Below are 22643 nucleotides of genomic sequence, written 5' to 3'. Positions count from 1 at the left end.
TTTGAAGTTTGAATTGTAAGGATTTTGTTCATTTCTTCAATCTACACTTTATCTTTCTATATTCATTAAACGTTTCCAAGTTATTTCTGCCTTAGCTAAATCAGAGATTGAGTCTACTAACAACTGAGAAAGTATACATATTACAAAACAGAGTTATTCAAGGAAAAATTCCAAATACAAATAGAACCATTTGGTTAAGTAACAGCACCCATTTTTATTTACACGTCTAGTCAGTTACTGTCACACACATGTGGGATTTACAGATATATTTGTATAGACATGCATATATAACTCGAACTTTATAAGCCTATAAAAGATGCTGCTTTAGCTCCAGTTTTCATTTGTGGAAACTGGAGTATAGAGGTATTGAATAACTAGACCAGATATAGCATTTAGGGACCAGGATCCAATCCAGGCATCTGCCTTCAGGGCAATGACTGTAGATTCACTTGCTTCCTGACTGTCCTGTGTTTCTCCCCAACATCCACCTGTAAATTATTTGCCCATTTTCCTCCATAATGGTCTGGCTATAGATTAAAAGATTCTTATTTTATTATACTTCTTGGTCTTACACCAAATTTTTTTCCATATGTCCTACATGTTCCTCTCTCCAGGTGACCGTTGATATACATTAGAATTTAGCAGCTCAGCCCAATTGCTGGTTACTATTCTTTTTTCCACATTGTAACAGCTGATTTTGTTTTCAAAATTCTAGACACTGTCTCATCTCAGGTTTTGACTACTGACCTAAAGACAACTTAAGGAAAGACAAGTATTAAAATATTTCCCTATGGACTCAAGAGACATTTGTAGTAACCCCCCTGGGAGGCATAGTAGAGTAGCAGTTTTGGGATTATAGAGAAAGAAATCAATTGTCAACCATACCGAAACACAAAACATGGATGTCAGAGCCAAGAACTGTTCAAATGGATGCTACAGACCAAATCTCCATCATCACTACTCCCTAATGCAAATTACATTATGCTGTTTCCATACTCAAGACCCTGATGCCTTCCTGCAGGGGTCTGCAGGATACAAACCAGACTCCCTAGCGTGTACTCCAAAGTCCTTTCCATCTTAGCCCAGCCTTTTTCTTCCCATCTCCTGCCCCATCTTGCTCCAGCATCACAAATACTGCCCAGGATTTCATACCTCTGGCCCTTTGGAGATGGTTTTCCACATTTCCTTTTTCTTTGCCTACTAATTCATCTCCATCCTTGTGGATCCAGTTCATATATCATTGTTTCTGTGTGAACTTGTGCTTTGGTGAAGATCTCCTCCCCTCTGTAACATGCAGCAGGGCTTGTCAAATGGGGGTGGGATGCGCAAAATGACCATTCTTTTTCTAGTGGCCATCCATACTCATTCTAACATCTCTTTTACCCTGCCCTCTTTGCATGAGAACTGGTCCTAAGAAAGCTGATTGACCAAAAAAGTCACCAAGTCACATTGGTTATGTTTCCCAAATATCCTTTAATAGAATATGGAAAGTGTGGATTTCCCAAATTATGTCATTTTTATATGCCATTAAAGCAATATTAAAATCAAATCCATCAATTGATTACATTGGACACAAATACTGCCCCTTGTATAAAACAAGCCACAGTTTCATTAGAATTAAGTTTCAGTGCCATTTGTATAGAATAGTAGTTTTATTAACTATTAACTACAAATATCTTTAAATGCTTCGAAGTAATAGAGAAGTGAACTATCCAGCTGCTGATGTTGAAAACAATGTTTGAAGGAAACAGGTCGAATAAGGAAAGATAAAAACAAATCATTATCATTCACAGAGTATATTTCTCTTGCCTTCCTCAGATATTTCCTTTAGTTTCTTTGGGAATATTTAATCCACTTCATCTAGGCTTGTCCTTGTTGGTCTCAAGTAGGGCACAATGATTTAGACCCAGTAGAGTCATTAGCTTAAGGAGTTACATGATCTGGAGAATTGCAGTTACAGGTCACCAGTTTCAATCTGCCCTGGATTAGTAGAGGGCCATTACCATCTGTTGGCTTGTAAGTGATTAATAGGAAGTAGATATATAGGAAGCTGGCTTTTAATGTCCACCCTGGCCTTAGATCTGCTGGGCTCTTTGATTTGAGGTTGGAAAGCTGGGGAGGACTCTAAATAGAGTTACAGCATTGATATGTTCTTCCAGTGTAGCCGTCTCTGTTTCCTTCATTCTCCTGCCTGACTCACCTCTCTGGGATTTTCCAGAGAACTTTCCCATGTGAATGACAGGTGTGTGCCACATTCTCTTGTATTCTAATTACCACCGCCATTTTTAATTCCCGTGGAACCCTCAGCAGTGCTTTGTTCACCACCAGGCAAGTAAGGTTTTAAATGTCCGTACCTAGAGTGCTGCTAGTGTAGGGGATACCAGAGCTCCCCCCCGCTCCTTAGAAATCTCTGCAGGACACAGTCACTGCACCATGCAAAGGGAGGAGCTGTGACACAGTACCAAGCCAGTCTTAATTATGGGTTACAGTGACTCTGCCTTCTCTTATGGAATAACCACATCCTTTTTATAAACTTTTGTATGTGATCTCTAGAATGATCAAGAGTTGGCATCAGTACTTCCTATCCTAAGAATATGGAGTACATTGTATCAGGTCACCAGCAGACGTTGGTAGAATAGCTCTCACTACCATAGCTTCCATCACCTGGCAGTAACACTGTCCAGTGGCTGTGAGTGTCGATGCCACATTTAAGAGTTGAGGGCACATTCTGTCACCCAAAGCAGGGGAATGATTGGCCTCAAGGCACTTTCTGGAGCACCAGCTATGGAAATGGGTCCTGGTTTTGCCATTGAGTATAAAAGTATATGAGTGGAATCTTCCTGCTTTCTCCATTTAAAATAGTATTAAGGTTTAGCGTTTCACCCTGGGTAGGATGGACATGTCCAGGAATGACACTTGCAGTGGGACGGAGACCGCATGGATCCTGGATATTATTCAGCAAAAATAATAGTGGCAGTCACTATATTTCTGATCAATAATGGTACTATGACAACGATAGGAGCAGTACGATTGATCGCACGTCCTGAATGCTGTGTGGGTGCCAGCATTATGAGGAAGGCCATGTCCTCAGTTTATAAATGGCTAGATGAGCACGGGATGTCTACAAGATGCTGGATAGTCAGCATGTGATATTAATCAGCTACACTAGGAACTGCTGAACTGGTCCACCGTTAAGTTATCTCCTCCTCGCGCCTCAAACTTGCATCCTGAGATCTGAAATACTCTTAATTTCAAGTTCAGAGAAAAGCATGACGTGTAAGTGTATGGGCGAGTCAGCCCAGAGCGACCTGCCTTGGATGGCTTATCGGAGAGAAGCCCTGCAAAGGTCAGGCTGTGTTCTGAGGAGAACCTGGGACTGATGAGTCGGAGAGGGCTGGGGGGTGGAGGTTTTTGTCTTCTTCCTTCTCGTCTTTTCATAATACCTCACTCACGAAGCAGAATTTCTGGATGGAGTGATGTCCCACGGAGGTGAACATGGGTCAGGCAGCTGCTCCATTTTGTTTGTTTACTTCTATCTGTGGTGACAGCCAGAATTTTTATTTTGCATGCATGCATCACCCATGACTCTGATGTGTGTGTGTACATGTACAGGTATGCGTGTGTAAGAGAGGAGGAGAAGGAGAGAGAGTGCTTTGCTCACTTGCCACAATAAATGTTTCTATCTGCTTTGCAGTCCTGCATATCCTCAGCTCGCAAAAGCATATAAATCACTGGCTTCTGTTCCCCTGGAATTGACCTACAGATTAAATGCAGAACTCTGTGAGATAGATGCTGTGCCACATATTTTTATTTCTAAGAAATCTTCCCACTCTGATTGCTGTGCCTGCACTTGCCAGTCTTTTTCTATTTATTACCCTAGTTTATCGTGTGGCCAGAATGGAATTCCAGATTACTTTTTCTACACATTTATGTCAACCAGAATTGAGAAGTAAATCAGCACTAAATGTCAAAGATACCATTATGAAGGTTTGGCCTTTACAGTAGCCCGTGACTTGATCACATGTATTTAGAGGAAATTCCCTTACAAGTAATTACTTTAAATTTGCAAATTTATACCAAGGATGTGGAGTACCTAAGGTACAGAATAATCCCTTTCATCCTACTTTGATTTTTAATTTGATTGCTTCCCTTTTACCACATTCAATGTTGATAAATATCCAGTGGTGACGATCTTCCTAGTTTAACAAACCCCCAAAGACTCTGACAAAGACAGCATCTGTGGGCCAGGGATGGAGCTCAGTGGTGGTGCAACGGCCTGGCAAGCCCAAGGTCCTGAGTTCAATTCCCAGTACCAGAAAGAAAGAAGACAATAACCGCTAGGTGAATCAGTAATCCATGAAGGAGAAGCATTACTCAGAGCAGGAGGATCTGTTCATTTTGCTATTGCTCTTGTACATTGTACATTTGCCAAATTTGATGTCCCAGTGGACGGTAGGCAAGTCTCCAGTCCTGAATAAGAATTGAATCTTGTATTCTCAGCTCCTGCTGTCACAGGCCTGGTATTATTGTCACAAATTGCTGAATCATCAGTGGAAGAAAAAGGTTATTATGTCCAAATTGTGGGAGGAAAAAAACCTTTGTGAATTTATTTGAAAAATTTAAAGTCACAACTCAATTGAAGCTAGTGGGAAAAAAAAAACCCTAAAACTAATGGTGAAAGTGAAGATCCTACTAGGCATTTTAACTTACTTTTTGGGAGTATACCCTCCTAGCAGAGAACTGCCAGTCTACTATAATGCCCAGTGTTTCTTCCATAAAATATTCTATTAAGCACTCCAGAAAAAGGTTTCAGTAATCCACATCATGATTTTGTTTTCTTAGAATATACAAGATAGATAGGGGCTGGGGATTTAGCTCAGTGGTTCTGGAGCCTGCCTCACCAAGCGCAGGGGCCCAAGTTCGATCCCCAGTACCAAAAAAAAAAAGATAAATAGAAGGATGTTATATGCTTTCAGACATGTGCTTTACAGATTGCTGTACTGCCTTTCTAAAGAGGATAAACTTGAGCTCAGTAAGACTTGTGGCTACTCCATGTTCCCATGTCTTTTTCCATTAAGAATCGGGATGTTAACTATGATTTTCTGGCCAGATTCCAGCGTGGTTAATTGCATGCTGTCTACACAAATTCCCTTTGGTTGGGATATTCTTCACTCCAGATTGTATTGCTCTTATTGTCACATTTCCCCCAAGAGGTGGTTACATGATATTGTAGAATGAGCCAGAATATAATTTGTCAAGCTAATAAGAGTACTTCGGGGATGAAGGGTTAAATGTAATAGTGTGCTTTTCACAATTTCCCCCCAATGAGGCCTATTTGTACAGTAATTAATGTGGAATAGCATTGGTGAAACATGGAACAGAGCCAGATCACCATGACAAGAGTTGCAGTAATACAGAAGCAGCTAATTTTGATAAATTCTACAGAAAATAATCATTCAATCAAATCTCCACAACCTTGGTGCTGGAATGTATTTTGTTTTTGTTTTGTTGTGTCGTGTTTTTGTCTGAAGCTGACACGTTTATTTGAGTTAGCACAATATTCAAGAAGTGAAATTCATTTTATGCTCTAGGAACACTTAAGGCATAGTGACATTTCCATTGTCTTTATACCTAGCCCGGTACCTAGCACAATAATTGGCAGACTGGCATTCACTAAGGGAGGGTTTCTTAAATGAATGCATGAAAAGAGGAAGAAAATGAGCATTAGCATTTACAGGTGCTAATTTGATCCACTAATCTTTGGGAAAGGCAAATTCCTTGTAGTCTCTCGTCGAATCCCTGCAATTATACCCATTTCACAGATGAAAAACCTGAGGCTCAGAAATACCAAATGGCTTTGAGCTTTGAAGCCAAGTCTGCTTCACTATAAAATTTGGCCCTTTTGTTCTGAGCTGTATTGCAGCCTGCATGCCAGGCGTGTGTGGCACGTTTGGCCTTAATTTGAGGCGGCAAGTCTGAAAATCTCAGACTCTGAAAGTCAAGTTGATCTCCCAAGACAAGGTTAACAACTGCCCTGTGGAATTTTACATTGTTATTCTTTCTCTCATTACTGCAATTTAAATCCATCACTATTGCCATTTTAGAGTTGTCATAACTATTGCCAAGTAATTATACACTTGTCACAAAATATATCATAAATTGAATCTTTATAAATCTTAGTACAGAGTGGTTCCAATGTGGATGCTAATGAATCCAGAAAATAATGAGAAAAAAACACCCTTGAAGCTCCCTAAAATTCAGTCACCATGGTTGAATCTATCGTGTTGACTAGAGAAAATGCATTTCTGCCTGCCTGCACCTGGACTGTGTTCATAGCCAACTTTTCGGTTTTTAAACTGGCACTAAATTACCTAGAAATTGAATGTGTGGAAAATACTAAAAATTCAGTTTTCCCCATGAGAGAAATCATTCTTTTCCTATTTTCATTTTATTTTAATAGTAAGTAGATTTCTGTACCTTTAAAGACCATTGAGCCAGGATGTAGGAAATGCACATTTTTTTTTTTTTTCTTTTTGGTACTTGGGATCAAACTCTGGGCCTTGTGGGCAGAACCATTGAGCCAAATCCCTGGTCCAGAAATGCACATTTCTATATGACAACAGCTGTAACATAACAAAAGGATTAATAAACACAATGCGAGCCAGGCTATAAGCCAGGCAACTTCCAGCCACCTCAGTACATGTCTCACATTCATCTGGAAGTTCCTACTTCAGTGCGTTTTATTTCTGGCTGGACGGTGGCTAATTTATGGCTCTGCCAACAATGCCATTTTAATTAATTTTATTCATCTTATTTCTCTTTCCTCTGCTCCTCATATCTCATCTGTTTGCATTGCCTAGATTTTAATTAAAAAACCTCTCCTCTCTAAGGAGCAATCTGAAGTGGCAAAAATAATCACTTAAAATATTACAGTCATTAAAAAATTGGCTGTGGTGGAAGCCATGCATTTTCAATTTTCCTACAAATGATGTTTTAGCTTCCTTTTAAAGTGCACTTTGTATCTGAATTGTCTGCCACCAGCCAGCTTGGCTATCAAAAATGGTCTTCCAGCTGGGTAGGCTGAGTGACAAGTCCTTAATGGAGGAAATGGATGGCTCTCTGCTCATGGGGAGGGGAAGGCATACCGGGCAGATTTCATTCCATCTGCCACCAGCTCTCTGCAAGCTGGCATCACCCAAATACCCAGTGTACTCATTCCAACCAAAAGGATGTCTTCAAAAAATAGATTTTATCAGGCTGTAGATACCTGAAAGAATCACTAAGGCCATTGGACCCCAGGGAGGGAGTATTAAGAGATGCCTCTGTGTTCCTCTTTGGTGAAAACCTAACAAAACAATGGTGGTGGCGATTATAAGTTCTTTTACAAGCCCAGGGGTGAAGTTGTTAAAATTTTCAGCTGAGTATAGGAAACAACCTTAGGAAAACGCTAACCTGAACTGTGGCCAAGGACTTGTTATACGGAGGAATTTGCACTGATGTTTCCTGTTGATGCTTTTCTGAATGGCAAATTCTTGTCACTTCATTACACTGTGTTCTACTTGTCGAATAAAGGAAACCCATTGAGGAGCAAACTAGGAAAATATGGTTGATCGGCAAAGGGGAAACACAGAACAACTATTTTAAGGGATTTTTAAAAGTTGAGTACCTGCTAGTACTTCGAGGTTTAAAGTATATGTCATCAGTCAGTGCTAAAACAGTAAGTAAAAATAACTACTAGGATATAGAAAAATCAGTGTACATTAGGAAGGCTAGAAATAGAAAAAATGTTGTCATCTGCAGAATTTGTACCTTTACTTTATCCAAAGTAAATGTTCATTTACCTGATACATATTCAATCTAAATCAATCAAAAGTTATGACTCACAAAGTTACATGTGATACATAATAATTTGTTTAGAAAAACCTGATGCTCAAAATAAAGTAGTCCTGAATTCCAAAATATTCTTGTTTTATCAGCCAAAGAGCTTATGTATCTCACTAAATTGGACATTTAATTGTTTGTTGAAATTGTCTAGTATTGCATATAAATGACATGAGTTTGAATAGATGCCTAACAAAAACAGCTGGGTATTAAAATTGAAAGCAATTTCCTGAAATTCTTTTTATACTTTCAATGTGTGATTCACTTGGATTTTTAACATAGTAGATTGATACTATACAATGCACTTTCATCTGTAAGAAAAATGGCTATAGTCATCTTGTAGAATTTTCTAAGGTTTGGAGAATATTTGGAAATCTGTCAAAATTTGGAGGACTCTTAAAGTTCTAATTGATGGTTTTATGTGTCCTGATAATGCATGCATGCTTGCATATTCTTACCATGCTGTATAGTGGAACATATTCTTGTGCATTTTACTAAAGGTTTTAACTTGATACAAAGAATTTAAATGACTATTCTGATGAGAAACAAAAATATTTTTAAATACTCTTGTATTTGTCTATCACCCACTACTAAGAGCACAGAATAGAATAGCATATTTTAGGCACATATTCAGAAATAATGATTATTTTACAGCACTTAGAAGTTTCAAAAAATACTTTCTTATATATTTCTAACAACCTGTCTCAGAAATAGCATTGATTCTATTTTTCAACCTGAGAAACTAAGGGAGGAGGGTGTTAAATGACTTGTGCAAAACCTCCTTGGTCTTTAAGCACAAAAAGTACATTTGAACATGCTTTCTGATTCCAGTCCCCAGTTCCTTGAGAATGGAGAGTAACTGAGTTCCATTCTTTATCATCTCAGTTCTTTCCTTCCTCAGTACTTTCCCTGATTCATGGCAGTGCTGAATTAATTAATTTAGATTCTAGGGCAAAATTCAAGCGACCCTTCATCTACCAGCCCTGGTTTCCTGTGCACAGGCAGAAAGATGCAGATAGAAACATGTGAAAGCCTGAAACTATCTCAACCCAAATACATTCAGCTATCAGTTTGTAATTTGGAGAATATCTGGGAAATCAACCCAACTCCAAGATAGATTGAGCCCCCATGACCTACCCTAAAAGAAAGTTAATGCTCTGATTTCCTTTGTAATAAATTTTGGGATCTGCAGAAGGAGAATGCGACACTGGCCCTCTGGCTTGCACAGAACCCCTCATACAGAGCCCACAAATAACCAGTTCTTAGACAGAGAGGTGGCTCCATAGGCTCATTGTTCTCAAGTGGCTCAGGCATTCAGCTTGGCCAATTAAACCATTTCTTTAAGCCTAATAGCACCCTACTTGCTCATTTGACTTTCAGGGAGCATCTTGCTGTCACTGCCAGCCTTGAAAACACTGGGTTCTGATCAGAATACAGAGGGAGAAATCATCAATGTGGTGCAGAGTACAGCAAGCTGGTTATATTCTGTGCATCTCCAGATTCTGCTGCCTAGAAAATGACAGCCTTGACTTGATTAGAGGGGAAGATGGAACCACTGCCTGCTGAGCTGTGGCTGCTGGCTTAGGGTGTGTCACAGCCTTCTTTTGATAGGATATCACCTTGCTAAGACTATAAAGAAGAGATTGTTCCAAGAGCAATACCTCTACCTGCTCCACATGGAAAGGGTGCTGGGCTCCTTTGAGAGGAGAAGAAAGCTACACAACAGACAGAATTAGGAGTTTTCAGGGCAAAGACCCAAACTCACTTTTTAAAAAAACACTGCCATTGGTTCAATTTTAGCTTTAGTATTGAATGTTGTTCATTTACTATAAATCGGTTGAAAACAGCCCTGTGGTAATTAAAACTGTAGCCAAGACTATACCATTCTATCCTCATAGAAACTTGTCAAAGACAAATCCTACCAGTTTTTAGATCCTAATATTACAGTTGGTTAAGATTTATTTGAAGGGAAGTTTTTTCCAAGTTTCTTTATTCCTACTTGCTATGGTCAATATTACTTATATTTCATAAGCTGACACTTGTGGATACAGTGGTAAAATGAAATTTGATAACTAATTTTTAGTAGTTACACAATTGTAAACGGTGTGTTCGGCCACCAAATGTGAACAGTAGATTAACCAACGAAAAATTCCTTTAAAATGTACTTTTGCTTTTCAGTTATACCAATTTACTTTATGAGATTAATTTAACTATTTGCCACCCAATTTTTAAAGAATTTTACTTTTTACATAAATTTTCTATCTCAGCTACGTTTAAAGTGTGCATCGAGTATGTTAATATAAATCTCGGGAGGGTAGCAAAAGTTATGTATTAACAGTTTTCAAATATTAACAAACCATTCTGTGTGTTAAATGAAATCAAAATTGAAATGATTAAATTGATATTTAGTCAGAAATGGCCAAAGTTTCATGTTAGGTGAGTCATTCTGTTATACAAATATATTACTGAAATTATAAATTATTTCCTTCACATGAACAGATTTTTCATATACGCTCTTGCCTTTTGTATTGATCTCTGCATCTTTATATTTATTCCAGGTAAATGCAGGCCACAGTTGAGCAGGATCGGAAGAGAACAGTGAACACTGTTATTTAGAACTCAGTGGGGTTTTTATTGGGAAAGTAAACTTTGCATTCCAGTTAGCATTGGTTGTCTTTACAATATGCATGGTAAAAGAGGATCCCTAGATTTCTCATTATTCGGTAGTTTCTATTTACCATTCAATAAACTAAATTCGAGCTTCTGATCAGTATGTCTAGGTGAGGTTTCGTGCATAATAAGCTCAGCTTAGCATCCACAATTACTCATTGCATTTGAGAAGATTCTTCCCAGTGGGTTTAGGCCATATCCTACAATGTTATCTACCAGGATGATGGGCCCAGAGGGTTTGTGTGTGTCCTAGTATTATGACTCTTTGAAGATCATATGCTCCTACTCTCTCAAACTTCTGGAAACTATTTACTCTCCCAATCTGGTAGCACGTCTAATTCCAACCCACTTGATGTTACCAGCTGTGGCCCGTTTAGCTGTCATACAACATCTCTGTGGACCTGTCTCACCACTGTTCTAGCACTCCACAATCAAGAGAATAGTGTATCAAGACTACCATATAAGAGCTTTCACATTTAGGCTCCGGTCTAATTCACAAATCACACCTACTTATCACCTTTGTCATTCGTTCATATTTGTCCTCCAACTTGGATTTCTGTTTATCCTTTCTAAAGCCAATATAAGATTAGCTCCTGCATGAAGCTTGTCTGTCTACACCGGCCCTAAACATGGGGATTCTTATCTTCTCTCACTCATTGGGCTTGTGGCAGTATGCTAGAATAAGGCCTCTCTTTGATATAACTCAACTAAGCTGGGATTTTTGAAAGCCAAGATTGCATACTATTACATCATAAACACCTCCCCAATACCTTATTTAATGACTTTTACATGGTGATTTCCCCATAAAAGAATTGCTGATTACCGGAAAGGGCATAGCCATGCCATCCATTCATTCATTCAGTAATTAAACTACTCAACAAATATTTATGAATGCCACTGTAGGCGCCAGTGCTGTGCTAAGACCCAGAATATAGTAAGGAACTAAATGGACATGATCCCTTCCCTTCAGAAATCTCGGTCACTGGGCAATTATTTTTTTTTTCATTTCTATTTCTTTTTAAGAGTGTGAAATTTTGTAAATATATTAACATTTCCCTATATATGATCAAAATTGTGCTTGATGCAAGCTTACAATTTTGAGAAATATATATTCAGTTTTTCTCAGCTCCAGAGTTTTATTTTGCCTTTGATTATTCACTTCAAACTAAAAATATATATAGGTTAAAAAAGGAGATCACAAGAAATTCATTTTTTAAAAATTATTTGAAAGTGTTCTTTTGGAAACTGACAAAGTCTGTGACTTGTCAGCTCTTCCTTGGGACCATCGTGTACTGCTTAGGTCTGGTCAGAAACTTACTCAGAAGCTGTCTGAATTTATATGATCATAGCTGGGATTACTTTGACCTTTTCTGTATTCCATGTTTTGATTAGCTGGCTATTCTACTCATATCCCATTTACAGACAAATTATGAAAGATTTGAATGGCAAGTCAGAAATATATGGAATATTGAAAAGGTCAGTGTGATTTAGCCCATAACCACAGAATTTAAAATATAGAGTAAGTCATTATCAGACTTAATTTCCACAACAAGGGCCATGGTAAAGATGGGAAATTATTCCAATTAAAATATTCTTGTTTCATACTGAAGACTGAGATGGCAAAGCTCAAATGCCCTCTTGACTCCTTTTGTGTCATAATTTAATAAGTTAGAAAGAAATTGTAATTGAATTAAACAAGGCCAAAAAACAAGGACGTAACAAGCCCTTTTGATTTGAGAGTCCTTCATAGAGGGAATAATATAATGACTTTCCTAAAAACTCAAATTATACATGAGTAAGACAGATAAAGCTTCAAAACCAATTCACCAGCCACCCCATGCTCTCTTTCTGTCTACAGCATAGCTGTCAGTCAGATGGAAACTCCATTTATTTCCATGGAAATCAAGGCAGCGAGTTCAATTTTGCCACCACCCGGGATGTAGATCTTTCTACAGAGGATATTCAAGAGCAGTGGTCAGAAGAATTTGAGAGCCAGCCTACAGGGTAAGTAATTGTTATTTCCCATGCTGTGTACAGCACTTACATTTATTCCACTGGACATATTTTAAGTGCACATTGTTAAACAGCAAAAACATATTTAATAGCCACACTGATGATTCTTACCATAGACAAGACTTATCCCAAAGATTATTAGGTAATCAACTACTTTTATGCATGTTAAAAATCTTTATGAAGTAATCAACTACTTTTATCCATGTTAAAAATCTGTGGTTACAAATATCTTTAACTTCACTTGAATCCCTTATATCTCATCTTAATTTGTTCAGCTTTTACTGGGAGTATGGGTTGTTGGGGTGTTTTTTTTTCAATGTTTATAGACTACAAAATCGTTCCACTGCTATTATCCTGAGATTTTCAGTTGTCTTCCTGGGGTCTGAGATTTATAGATGCTGCTACCTGATTTTCATTGGAATGTGTCTTTGATCCATAAAACTTAACTTTGTGAGATCAAACTTAATCTTTGTGAGATTTATAAAGGAGGGATTTGGGACTGAGATTGAAGCAGAGGATCCTTGGAGCAGTATGGATGGCTTGGTGGTTCGTATTTTCTTGATGTTTCTGCTGTGTGCCTGGTTCTATATTCTGGGTCCCTAAAATGTCTCCTACTGATGAAACGGTAAGTTCAAGTTTTAAAAAATTAACTGATTCAGAAAATCAAAATCCCTAAGCTGGTATGAGTTGGAAGGAAATTCCAGGAATTTCCTGGTTCCCACTTGGCTTTTCCTTTTGTTGTAACTACATATAATCAGAACATCAGGTGTTTGTTTTCTAGTCTATATTTCTAATGTTACAAGGATGAATGAGATTAACATAAAATATAGTTTCATAATAAATAGGAAACAGCAGTAATTTCACTGTTACCTGTGAGGAACTTTTCCAGACACATTTGAAGGGTGGTCATGTCACTCTGATCTCAAAACAGATTGAACTGCCAAGTGCCTGAGTGGTAAGAAAGCTGATGATACTCTCCTGACTCTGCACTTCCTGTGCTTTGCCCACAATCTTCATTCAGACCCAGCAGCCTGAGCCACCACAGCCGCCATGTTGGAGTCTCGCTGCCGAGCGCCATGTTTCCCTTGCAGCTGACAAAGGCAGCCCTGCCCCTTCTGCCTTAGGGGACTCTCTGTGGTCCAGCCTTTGGCTCAGGTCAGGGTTAGCCCAAGGGATGCTAACACCCTGAGTGTCTCCATCCCGTCAGGACACTGACCGCTGTCCTCCAGGCCAGCACCAGTGCTCTGCCCCTTCAGTCCATATCTCTCTCCTCCTCCAAGGTGTTCGTCACCTGAAGCTCCAGGGCCAGGATGCTCCCTTGGGTAACCTTGGGATATGGGAGAGCTCACTGCACTCTCTTCACAGAGCAGAGAGGGGGCAATCTTGGGGCTTCTGTGTCTGTCTGCTGGAGACAACAGATCTACTGGCAGCAAATTAGTTCTTTCCAGCTCTGTTCCCTCGCCTGCCTATGCAGTCTGACTACCCAGGAGGGAAGGCCCAATGTTCTAGCACAAGACACTCATTAACAACCCATCCATGCGTCAGTGAAGAGTCCACCTCTCCATTAAGCCCCACATGCCCCAAAGTCTCAGGGATTCCCCCATGTTACCAGCTGCTGTCTGTCAAGAGCAAACATGAAAGCACAGTTGAATCTCCAGGAGTACCATTCTGATTGCACATATACCCCAGACACCTGTCTGTTTTCCCTCCACCCCCACTTTGTGCCCAGGATCAAACTTAGTGCCTCACACATGCTAAGCACACACCTTCTTCTCAGTACTAGAAATCAAACCCAAGGCCTTAGCTCTAAACTACATTCCTGGCCCTTTTTATTTTTTGTGCTTTTGAGACAGGGTCTCACTAAGTTGTTAAATTGTCCAAGTTGAGATCGAATTTTGGCCCCTCTTGCCTCAGCCTCCTAAAGTCCTGAGACTGCAGGCCTCCTAAGGTGCTAGGATTGTAGGCATGCGTCACCACGCCTGCCACTGAGGTAGACCTCCATCCCTCTACTCTTACTCTCTGGGGGACATATAAAATTTATTTTGCCTATGATCTTCACAGATGTCTATTCCCTCTCCCAGAATGTCCCCTGCCCCCTTTTAGTTTGTCGCATTAAAGTCTACCCATTAAAGAACAAAAGAAACACTTTGGTAGGAAGACAAATAGTCCATCCAGCTGTTAATAGCATTTGTGGAGACTTGGTACAAAAACATGGAAAACATCTTTATGAATTAAGCTTAGAAAGGTATTGCCTTGATATTAAAAGAAACCACACACATTTTAGAAAATGAATGCAGTAGTCCAGAGAAAAGCTGGCAGGAATGTGCATGTATTCCAGTTAGAGATGAGACATTCATCTTCACACAGCACTAATGATGTGGGAGAAGTTTTGGCTACGGCCAAATCCATCATCCTCCAAAACAAAGAAGGAACCGAAAGCATTTATGCCCGAACAGAACACGGGTGCACAGGCAAAGTCCTTACGCCCGGCACTCGGGGATCCCTCTACTCCTTGGCTGACTCTCGGCACTGAGGGTTTTCTCCGCTTCATCACAGTGGAGCAGCCACTGCTGCTCGCAAGCTGTGGCCTGGCCAGCCGTCCCAGGTCCTGATAACGCGATAATGTGCCTGACAGCAGCACCTGTGTCACTCTGATTGCCATCCAGTTGATTCTGCTAAATTCTAAAAGCAGCTTCATCTATTCCAGCACCCGAACGTTAGGTTTATGTGAGGCTTTTGCTCCTAAGAGGCCCCACTACCAGAATGACTTCACGTGATGTCTCTTCCGGATGCCCAGGCTCATGGCTGCCATTTATGTTACAAAGACACAAAAGAGCAGCAAAGTCTAAGGACAGCACAGAGAACTGTCTGAGCATTGAGTGATGATCAAAATGGTGGTTTAGGCTGTGGTTTGGGGGTGGAAAAGTGATTTCCCCACCCAGGACCAAATATCGCTTTACTGGTCTAGGAAAGAATGCTGATGGGATAGTTTTCATCTTAGTTTCAGGGGAGAAATACTTTCACAAAATCAAATGAAGGTAAACCTTTTTCACTTAGGGTAAGAGCTGACACAGAAAAAGAGTAACAGGTTGGTGGTGAAATGCTTGATATGTTCTGCTTCTTTGCAAAATTTATTAAATATTTGTCTCATTTTTCCCTTCAACCACTGCCATCCACAAAAAAAGCTACCATTCTAAGTTCAGCTGCTAAAATAGATAGAAAACACAGCTAGGAAGTCTTCTGTATTCAAGAGTAACTAGTTGAATGGAATTTTGAAGCTCTGAGGTCACTTTTAAACACAATTTTAATTCATAATTCAGTATAAAACTTGCATATCTGTATTTTTCTTCCATAAGAATCATGAAAGATGTAGTGGTGCAGGCCTATAATCCCAGCATTCTAGGAGGCTGAGGTAGGAAGATCATGATACAATCCTAGCCTGAGCAACTTATCAACTTAACGAGACCATGTCTCAAAATAGTTTTTTGTTTTGTTTTGTTTTGTTTCAGTACCAGGCATTGAACTCAGGACACAGGCAGCACCACCACTGAGCTAAATCCCTGGCCCTCAAAATAAAATGTTTTAAAGGGCTAGGGATGTAGCCCAGGGAAAAGGCCATGGTTTCAATCCTGAAAACCAATGAAAAATTATGAGAAGAAAAGATGCTATCCAAATAATGGTTCAAAATACTTCTTATGAACAGCAACAGAGAAAAGAAAGTCACTAAGTCCTTCTCATCATCATCATCATCATCATCATCATCATCATCATCATCATCATCATCATCATCATCATCATCATCATCATCATCATCATCATCATCATTATTTTATTATCATTATTATTATTTTTGGAAACTACTTTCCCAGTTATCCATATCTCCCACCTTTGAATCAAACCGCCTGATCTCAGATCATGAAGGTAACCTTGCCTTTCACAGCACTAGGCCCTCCCAAAACCCACCCTGGTAGCTTTATTACTTTTTGATGAGGAGTTGGAGGGATGTTTTTCCCTTTTCCTTTTCCTAAGGAAGACACATCTGTTACTTCATCAAGGGTGAAACTTTAATACATACATTGATAATTAGTGGGAGTCTTTCTGAACTTTGGCTTAACCTACTAACACGTCATGTAATTAGCAACTACTGCATCTTACCTAGCTGAGACTGTCTTTGGATGGAGAGCTTCGGAGAACCACACACTGCAGTATCCTTGCCTTCCAACCCAAAAGCAGACATTGTACATTTCTACCACTCACAGACCTTTTTCAAAAGAAACTTGGTTTTTTTTCACCTTTCACACAAATATTCATCCTAAAGAGATACTCCACAAATGTAATGCCAATTAAAAGATTAAATCAAAACAGCAAGCTCTTGTTTTCCCCAGCTGCCCAAATCCTTGGAAATCAAGAAAATGAACAAATGGGTTTAGAAGAAAATAGTTGGGCCAGGAATCTCAGAGAACAGAAGGAGGGGCCATAATCTAAAATGTATGTTGAGAGAGACCCTGTAAATGGGTAGCACTGTGGGATCTGGATGCTGGACACAGGAGTTGAGGCCCCAGGGTGCTGGTGCAGGGACTGCTAAGCAGGTGAGCCCCTCAGCACCCCCAGGAGCGGGGTGATGGGGTGCTCAGGGTGGAGAAGCACAGCACTGCCCCTGGTCCTCAGCAACAAGTCTCCCCACAGTCTGGGGATTTTTACCTTGCAACCAAGAATCTCAGATACAGATTTAAACAAATGATCTTGGGTCACCAACTTTGAGAAAAACCAACTTCATTTGTAAAAAACTTCCAGCCAGAGAACTGAGTCAAATGGAAGCAGAGAAAAATGTAAATTGCATAAATAGCACAACTGATATCCTCAGAGGGCTAAGGGAACTTAGTGGGTTTGTGAACTTAGAAGAGAGTTCATTAGAAAAAAAAAAACAATTAGAAGTGCAGGAAATGAAAATATAAAATGACTAAAACAAACTTACTGGATTCCCTAAGTATCATTGCTGAAGAACAAACTGGTAAGCTAGAAATTTTAATCTGGATATAGGAAAAGAAGATGTTAAGTGTGGGGAGAAGAGCAGTACATCCAACATTAGTAGGAAAATTCAGAAGGTAGAAGGGCTGTGTAAAAATGAGATGTTCAAATAAAAAATTGTAAAGTTCTCAAGATTAACTAAAAGGAGAAGAGTAAAGAAAAGACCTAACTCCTATGACTTAAAAAAAAAAAATGTTAAGCCCGATGAATGGAAAAATACCCAGTTGTAAACCATGGGAGAGAAACTTTGGATCACTAATAAAAGAGCAAACCCTAAAAACTTGTCAGTGAGACTTTACTGTAGTTTTCTTGCTATCATTAAGCCTGGTTTTTAAGAAAGGAGTTATCTTAAATTTCTGAGAGAAAATTATTTGGATTGTAAAATTATTTCTCTTGCCGCATATCATGAAGTGTTAGAAAAAAATAAAAAGCTTTTCAGACACACAGATTTTGTAAAGTTTAGTACTCCTGAACCCTTTCTGAAAGAATTTCTAGAAGATGTGTTCCTGGGGATTAATTAATCCATGAGGAATATGAGAGACTCAAAGGAGCCAGTGAGCAAGTAAAAAGTAAAATTTGCAGTTTAGTTCAAATAAATATTAATTATTTAAAATGTTTGATGAGAATTTAAAATTTAAATTCAAAAGATGTCAGCATGAGATGACGGGGGAGATGGGGGAAAAGAAGGAATTGAAATGCTGCCAGTTCTCACCTTGGTTAGAGTAAGGATGAAGGTCTTGCTTAATTCTTTACATTAACAGAAAGCTATTAGTATAAATAGAAGCCTAGGTCCTGAAAAACTAGATAAGCCAGATATGGGCTGTGTAACAACATGGGGCAAAGAAGATAGGTTAGGAGAGTAATGAAGTAAACAATAAAATTCACGATGAGTAGAAAACAGAAAACAATTTGTCAGTAGCCAATTCAAACATCTCAGAAATGTGAAATTTTTGAGCAAGCTGTATTCCTTTATTGACAGAGATTTGTACAGTAATTTTTAAAAATCAGCTGTATACTTGTCCTTTACAGGAGACTCAGACTTAAATAATATAATAAGTTGAAAGTGAAAGAGAGACTAATATATTAGGCACAAGGCACAAAAGAGGGAATGGAGGCATTTTAAAATTATATAGAATTCAGGTTTAAACATCAAAAGAGAAAAGGAGATCTTCTGTACATCATGCAGAGCACTTTGCACGACACATGGTGCCTAAAAAGCAAACAAGTCAAAAATACACTGTTTTTCCATAACTACTATCATTAATTCTATGTGGTCCAAATGGCTTTCAAAGGAAAACTATATTCATATTAGTTAATAAGATGTGAAGCAAGCACAAAGTTAAGTAGGCCAACAAAACCTACATCATTCTCTAAATGCAAGTAAAATATGTCATCAAGAAAAAAAATTAATTAAAATGAAAATCATATGTTTAAAAAATACGAGGTACTCAAATCATGGTAAACTTGTTACAAGCTATTAAAAGACATGTACCACCTCTTGTTCTAGTTTTCTTTTTACCCAAATTTGGATATTGCCTTCTTTTTTATAAGAAAAGTTCTGGGCTGGGGTTTTAGCTCAGTAGTGCTGCCGCCTGCCTTGCAAGCTGAGGGTCCCAAGTTTGATCCCTGGTACCAAAAAAAGAGAAAATTGCTTTTATGTCTATAAAACAAGAATAGTAATTTTTCCAATAACAAAAGTAAATGAAAAAATAAATATAGATAAGCTTTATATACTGAAATCCTTCTAGAACTCCCAGTAAAAGTTCTGACAGTGCAAAACCCACAGTGCAAAAGGTTTTCTTTCAGCTAAGTATGTCCCCGATTAATGATTGTCTTAGCAATAACATTTCGCATACTGTATTGTGATGTCTCCAAATGTTGATACTCTGTTAATTCTAATGTGGAGAAAAAGGCAACCCTTACAATTTAGAAACTCACTTGACATATTTTAAAACAAAAATAGCACTTATATTTTACAAAAGGACTCTGTAATGTTCCATGCCTATACATTGTTTTTGCTAAACGATCTCCCATCTAGGTCATATTATTGTCTTACTAGTGAGAAAGCTCTGTTTTCCAGCCATTCTGAAGCCAGTATTCTTTACTAGTGTTATTCCAACCAGAGTGTAAATAAGCATGATGCATATAATAAAAACCTAAAACAAAATTGAATTTGAGTGAAATACAATGGAAGAAAAGAATGGTTTCAATGCAGTGCATGCTGGGAAGCCTTCAGATAGAGTCCCTCCTTTGCCTCTATCTAAGCTGTCATGGTGGAGGGGAAACCTATAAATGCAATGAAAGTGGGAAAGCTTTCAATGAAATGCACACCTTGCTAGACTGCAGAGGACTCTTGCGATAAACCTCATGAATACAAATGAATGTCGTAGAGCCTTCATCTGTGGCACATCCCTTATTAAATATCAGAGAATATATCTCAAATACACCCCTTATGAATGTAATAAACATTTTCCCCTTGTAAAATTCACATAAGATTTTTAAAACTTATAAATTTGGTAAATACAGTATAGTATCTAACAGCAAGGCTTTATTCTGTATCTTAGTTCATACACGGAGTTGTCTTCTTTAGATAGTTTAATATAACTGGAGACTATAGCAAAATGAATTTTCATATGCAATATGAAATATCCCACTACTTTTAGTGCCCTTTATGCCAACATTAGAGGGGAAAGTATCTGATTAAAATATTAGACCTCTGTTTCCTATGTTTATATTCTTAATATTTCCACCAAACTATATAAACTAAATGTCTTGTCTTTTATCTTTTCTGGGGATTTTCAACCCTTTGGAAATTTTTTGCTTGTTGCCAAGAAGATCTGTAAAGTAAAAGTCAAAAGTACTGTCATGCTAATTCCCTTTCTTACTGAAAACATAAGCATATATTCATTTAAAAATGTTTCTATTAGAAGGAAAACCCCACTAGAACCACTCTTGGCATATTATACTTTAACCTGAATTTTTAAGAACAAAGCAACATATTATGAATATCTCCTTTTCAGTAAGTATGAATGCTCTCTCTTTCAAAAAAGGGAATATAACAGTGTATTTGATAGAACCCCTCATGATAGACAAGAATATTATAATAAACACTCATGTGTTTGTTTAAATATTTCTGAAAGATAAATTGCAAAAAGATAAGAGGAAAATGAAAGGTTTACCTACATGTGTGTATGTTGTTTTTCCAACATGAAATGTTCCCCGAAGGCCACGTGCTAAAGACTTGGTCGCTGTAGGGGTGGAGCCTATGGATGTACTGAGGTCCAGGGCTGTGTGCACTGGAAGCAGATGTTGGGACCCTGGCCCCACTTCTCCCTGTCTCTGTTTTTGCCCAGATGCCATTATGACTGTGACTCAGGCCAGGGGCTTTGTATGAAGCTGTACTATCTGGACTTGTTTGTACTCCCTCCATCAAAAGCATGAGAAAACCACCAAAAAGTGCCCTCCATAGCACCCATAGTGTAGAAAATGTATTTATTCGCAATTTGACCAATCTGGGAAGGCGGTTAGCCAGCCTCCTCTAACAGGGAGGAGCGCTTTAGTACTGGTAGGCACGTAGTGCAGCAGCCAGGAAACGCATATGAGGTTTCTGGCTCAGAAAATTGTTGGAAGTCTGGGATTGGAAGTCAGCGCTCACAGTGTGGGGAAGCCAGACGAAGAGTTGAGCTTTGAAGTCCTAACTTGTCTAGCTCTATTTCAGTTTCTGCGTTTCACCGTGAAATGTGCCCATTTGCTGTACCATGCACACCCCATTGTTTCTGTTCTGCCTCACCAAGTGGCCAGGGACTGAAGCCAGAATGTAAAATAAATTTTTCTGCTTTTAAATTATTTATCTCAGGTATTTTGTCACAGCCTGAAAACTAACACGGTGTCCTATACATTAGTATGTCACTATATAATTTCAGTTTTGATGATTATTGCCAAATGACCCTTCAAAGAATGTATCACTTTTTTTGTAGTACGGGGGATCGAACTTGGTACCTTGCACTTGTGAGCAGGCAGCAGATCCACTGAGCTAAATCCCCAGCCCATAATATACCATTCTTAAAAGTATTTAAAGTATGAGCTTCTTAAAGCACAATCACTCCAATTCACAAAGCATTCTGGAATCAGCTTTCTACCTAAGAAACTTCTTCACATTATTTTTACTCAGTAAAATATTGCTTTTTATAACACAAAATAGTCTTATTTTAAAATGTAAGTTTAAACTTAATGGAAAAAAATAAAATATAAATAAATTATTATTGTGACCTTGCTGTATCTAAAGAATTAAGGTTGCCTTAAGGCATTTTATTGATTAGAAAACTTTTTTCTCTGTGCTGTAATACCACCTCACTTTTATCTGTGATAAATAATAGATATCAAAGTATTTATAATAAATAAGATGGAGCTTTTTATTTTATAATTAGTCATAAAAGAATAAATACATTTTTATGTTGTAGAGAGTTTACCCCCGTAGGCAGACATTCTTTCTAATGCAAACTGCATTTCCTTGGGAAAACATTATTTAAACCACACAGAGGAAATGTTGTTTTTGAGAAAAATTGCATTATCATCCAAGATATTGGTAAAACTGCCGAGGTCTTCAAATAACCACTGCTGGTCCTAAAGACTTGGTCACACTGTAATTTCCAAATTTCACACCATGTAATTATTATGTTAGGAGAGTGGGGTTTTTTGTTTTATTGTGTTGTCTTGAGTGTGTGTGTGTGTGTGTGTGTGTGCGTGCATGTGCACTACTGGGGTTTGAACCCAGGGTTTTCATAATAAACTTCACTCTTTAAAATTTTTATTTATTTATCTTTCTATCTTTCTTTCTTTCTTTGGTACTGGAGATTAAACTCCAGTACAATTTTTGTTTTGATACAGGGTCTCCCTAAGTTGCTAAGTGGGTCAGGCTGGGCTCAAACTTGTAACCCTTCTCCCTCAGCAAGGCTATAATGCTTTTCCCTCAGCCTTCCAGAGTGTGGGAATTGTAGGTATGCTTCATCACACCTATCTAGGGACGTTATCATCTTTTTAACTGAAAAGTG

At 38.5% G+C, this 22643-nt stretch overlaps 1 protein-coding gene across 1 annotated transcript in view; it reads left to right on the top strand.

Moving 5' to 3' along the window:
- Positions 1-22643, top strand: part of Reln (reelin) — a 295852-nt gene that overhangs the window by 120426 nt on the left and 152783 nt on the right. The window contains exon 11 of the mRNA XM_033755897.1: positions 12410-12555. Within this exon, the coding sequence (XP_033611788.1) occupies positions 12410-12555 (146 nt within the window). The remainder of the gene's footprint in view (positions 1-12409; positions 12556-22643) is intronic.

This window comes from Fukomys damarensis, unplaced genomic scaffold (assembly GCF_012274545.1).
Source record: "Fukomys damarensis isolate Sample0158 unplaced genomic scaffold, DMR_v1.0_HiC HiC_scaffold_4, whole genome shotgun sequence".
NCBI classification, from domain to species: domain Eukaryota; kingdom Metazoa; phylum Chordata; class Mammalia; order Rodentia; family Bathyergidae; genus Fukomys; species Fukomys damarensis.
Note: the sequence above shows the minus strand (reverse complement) of the source record. Positions and strands in the feature narration are given on the sequence as shown.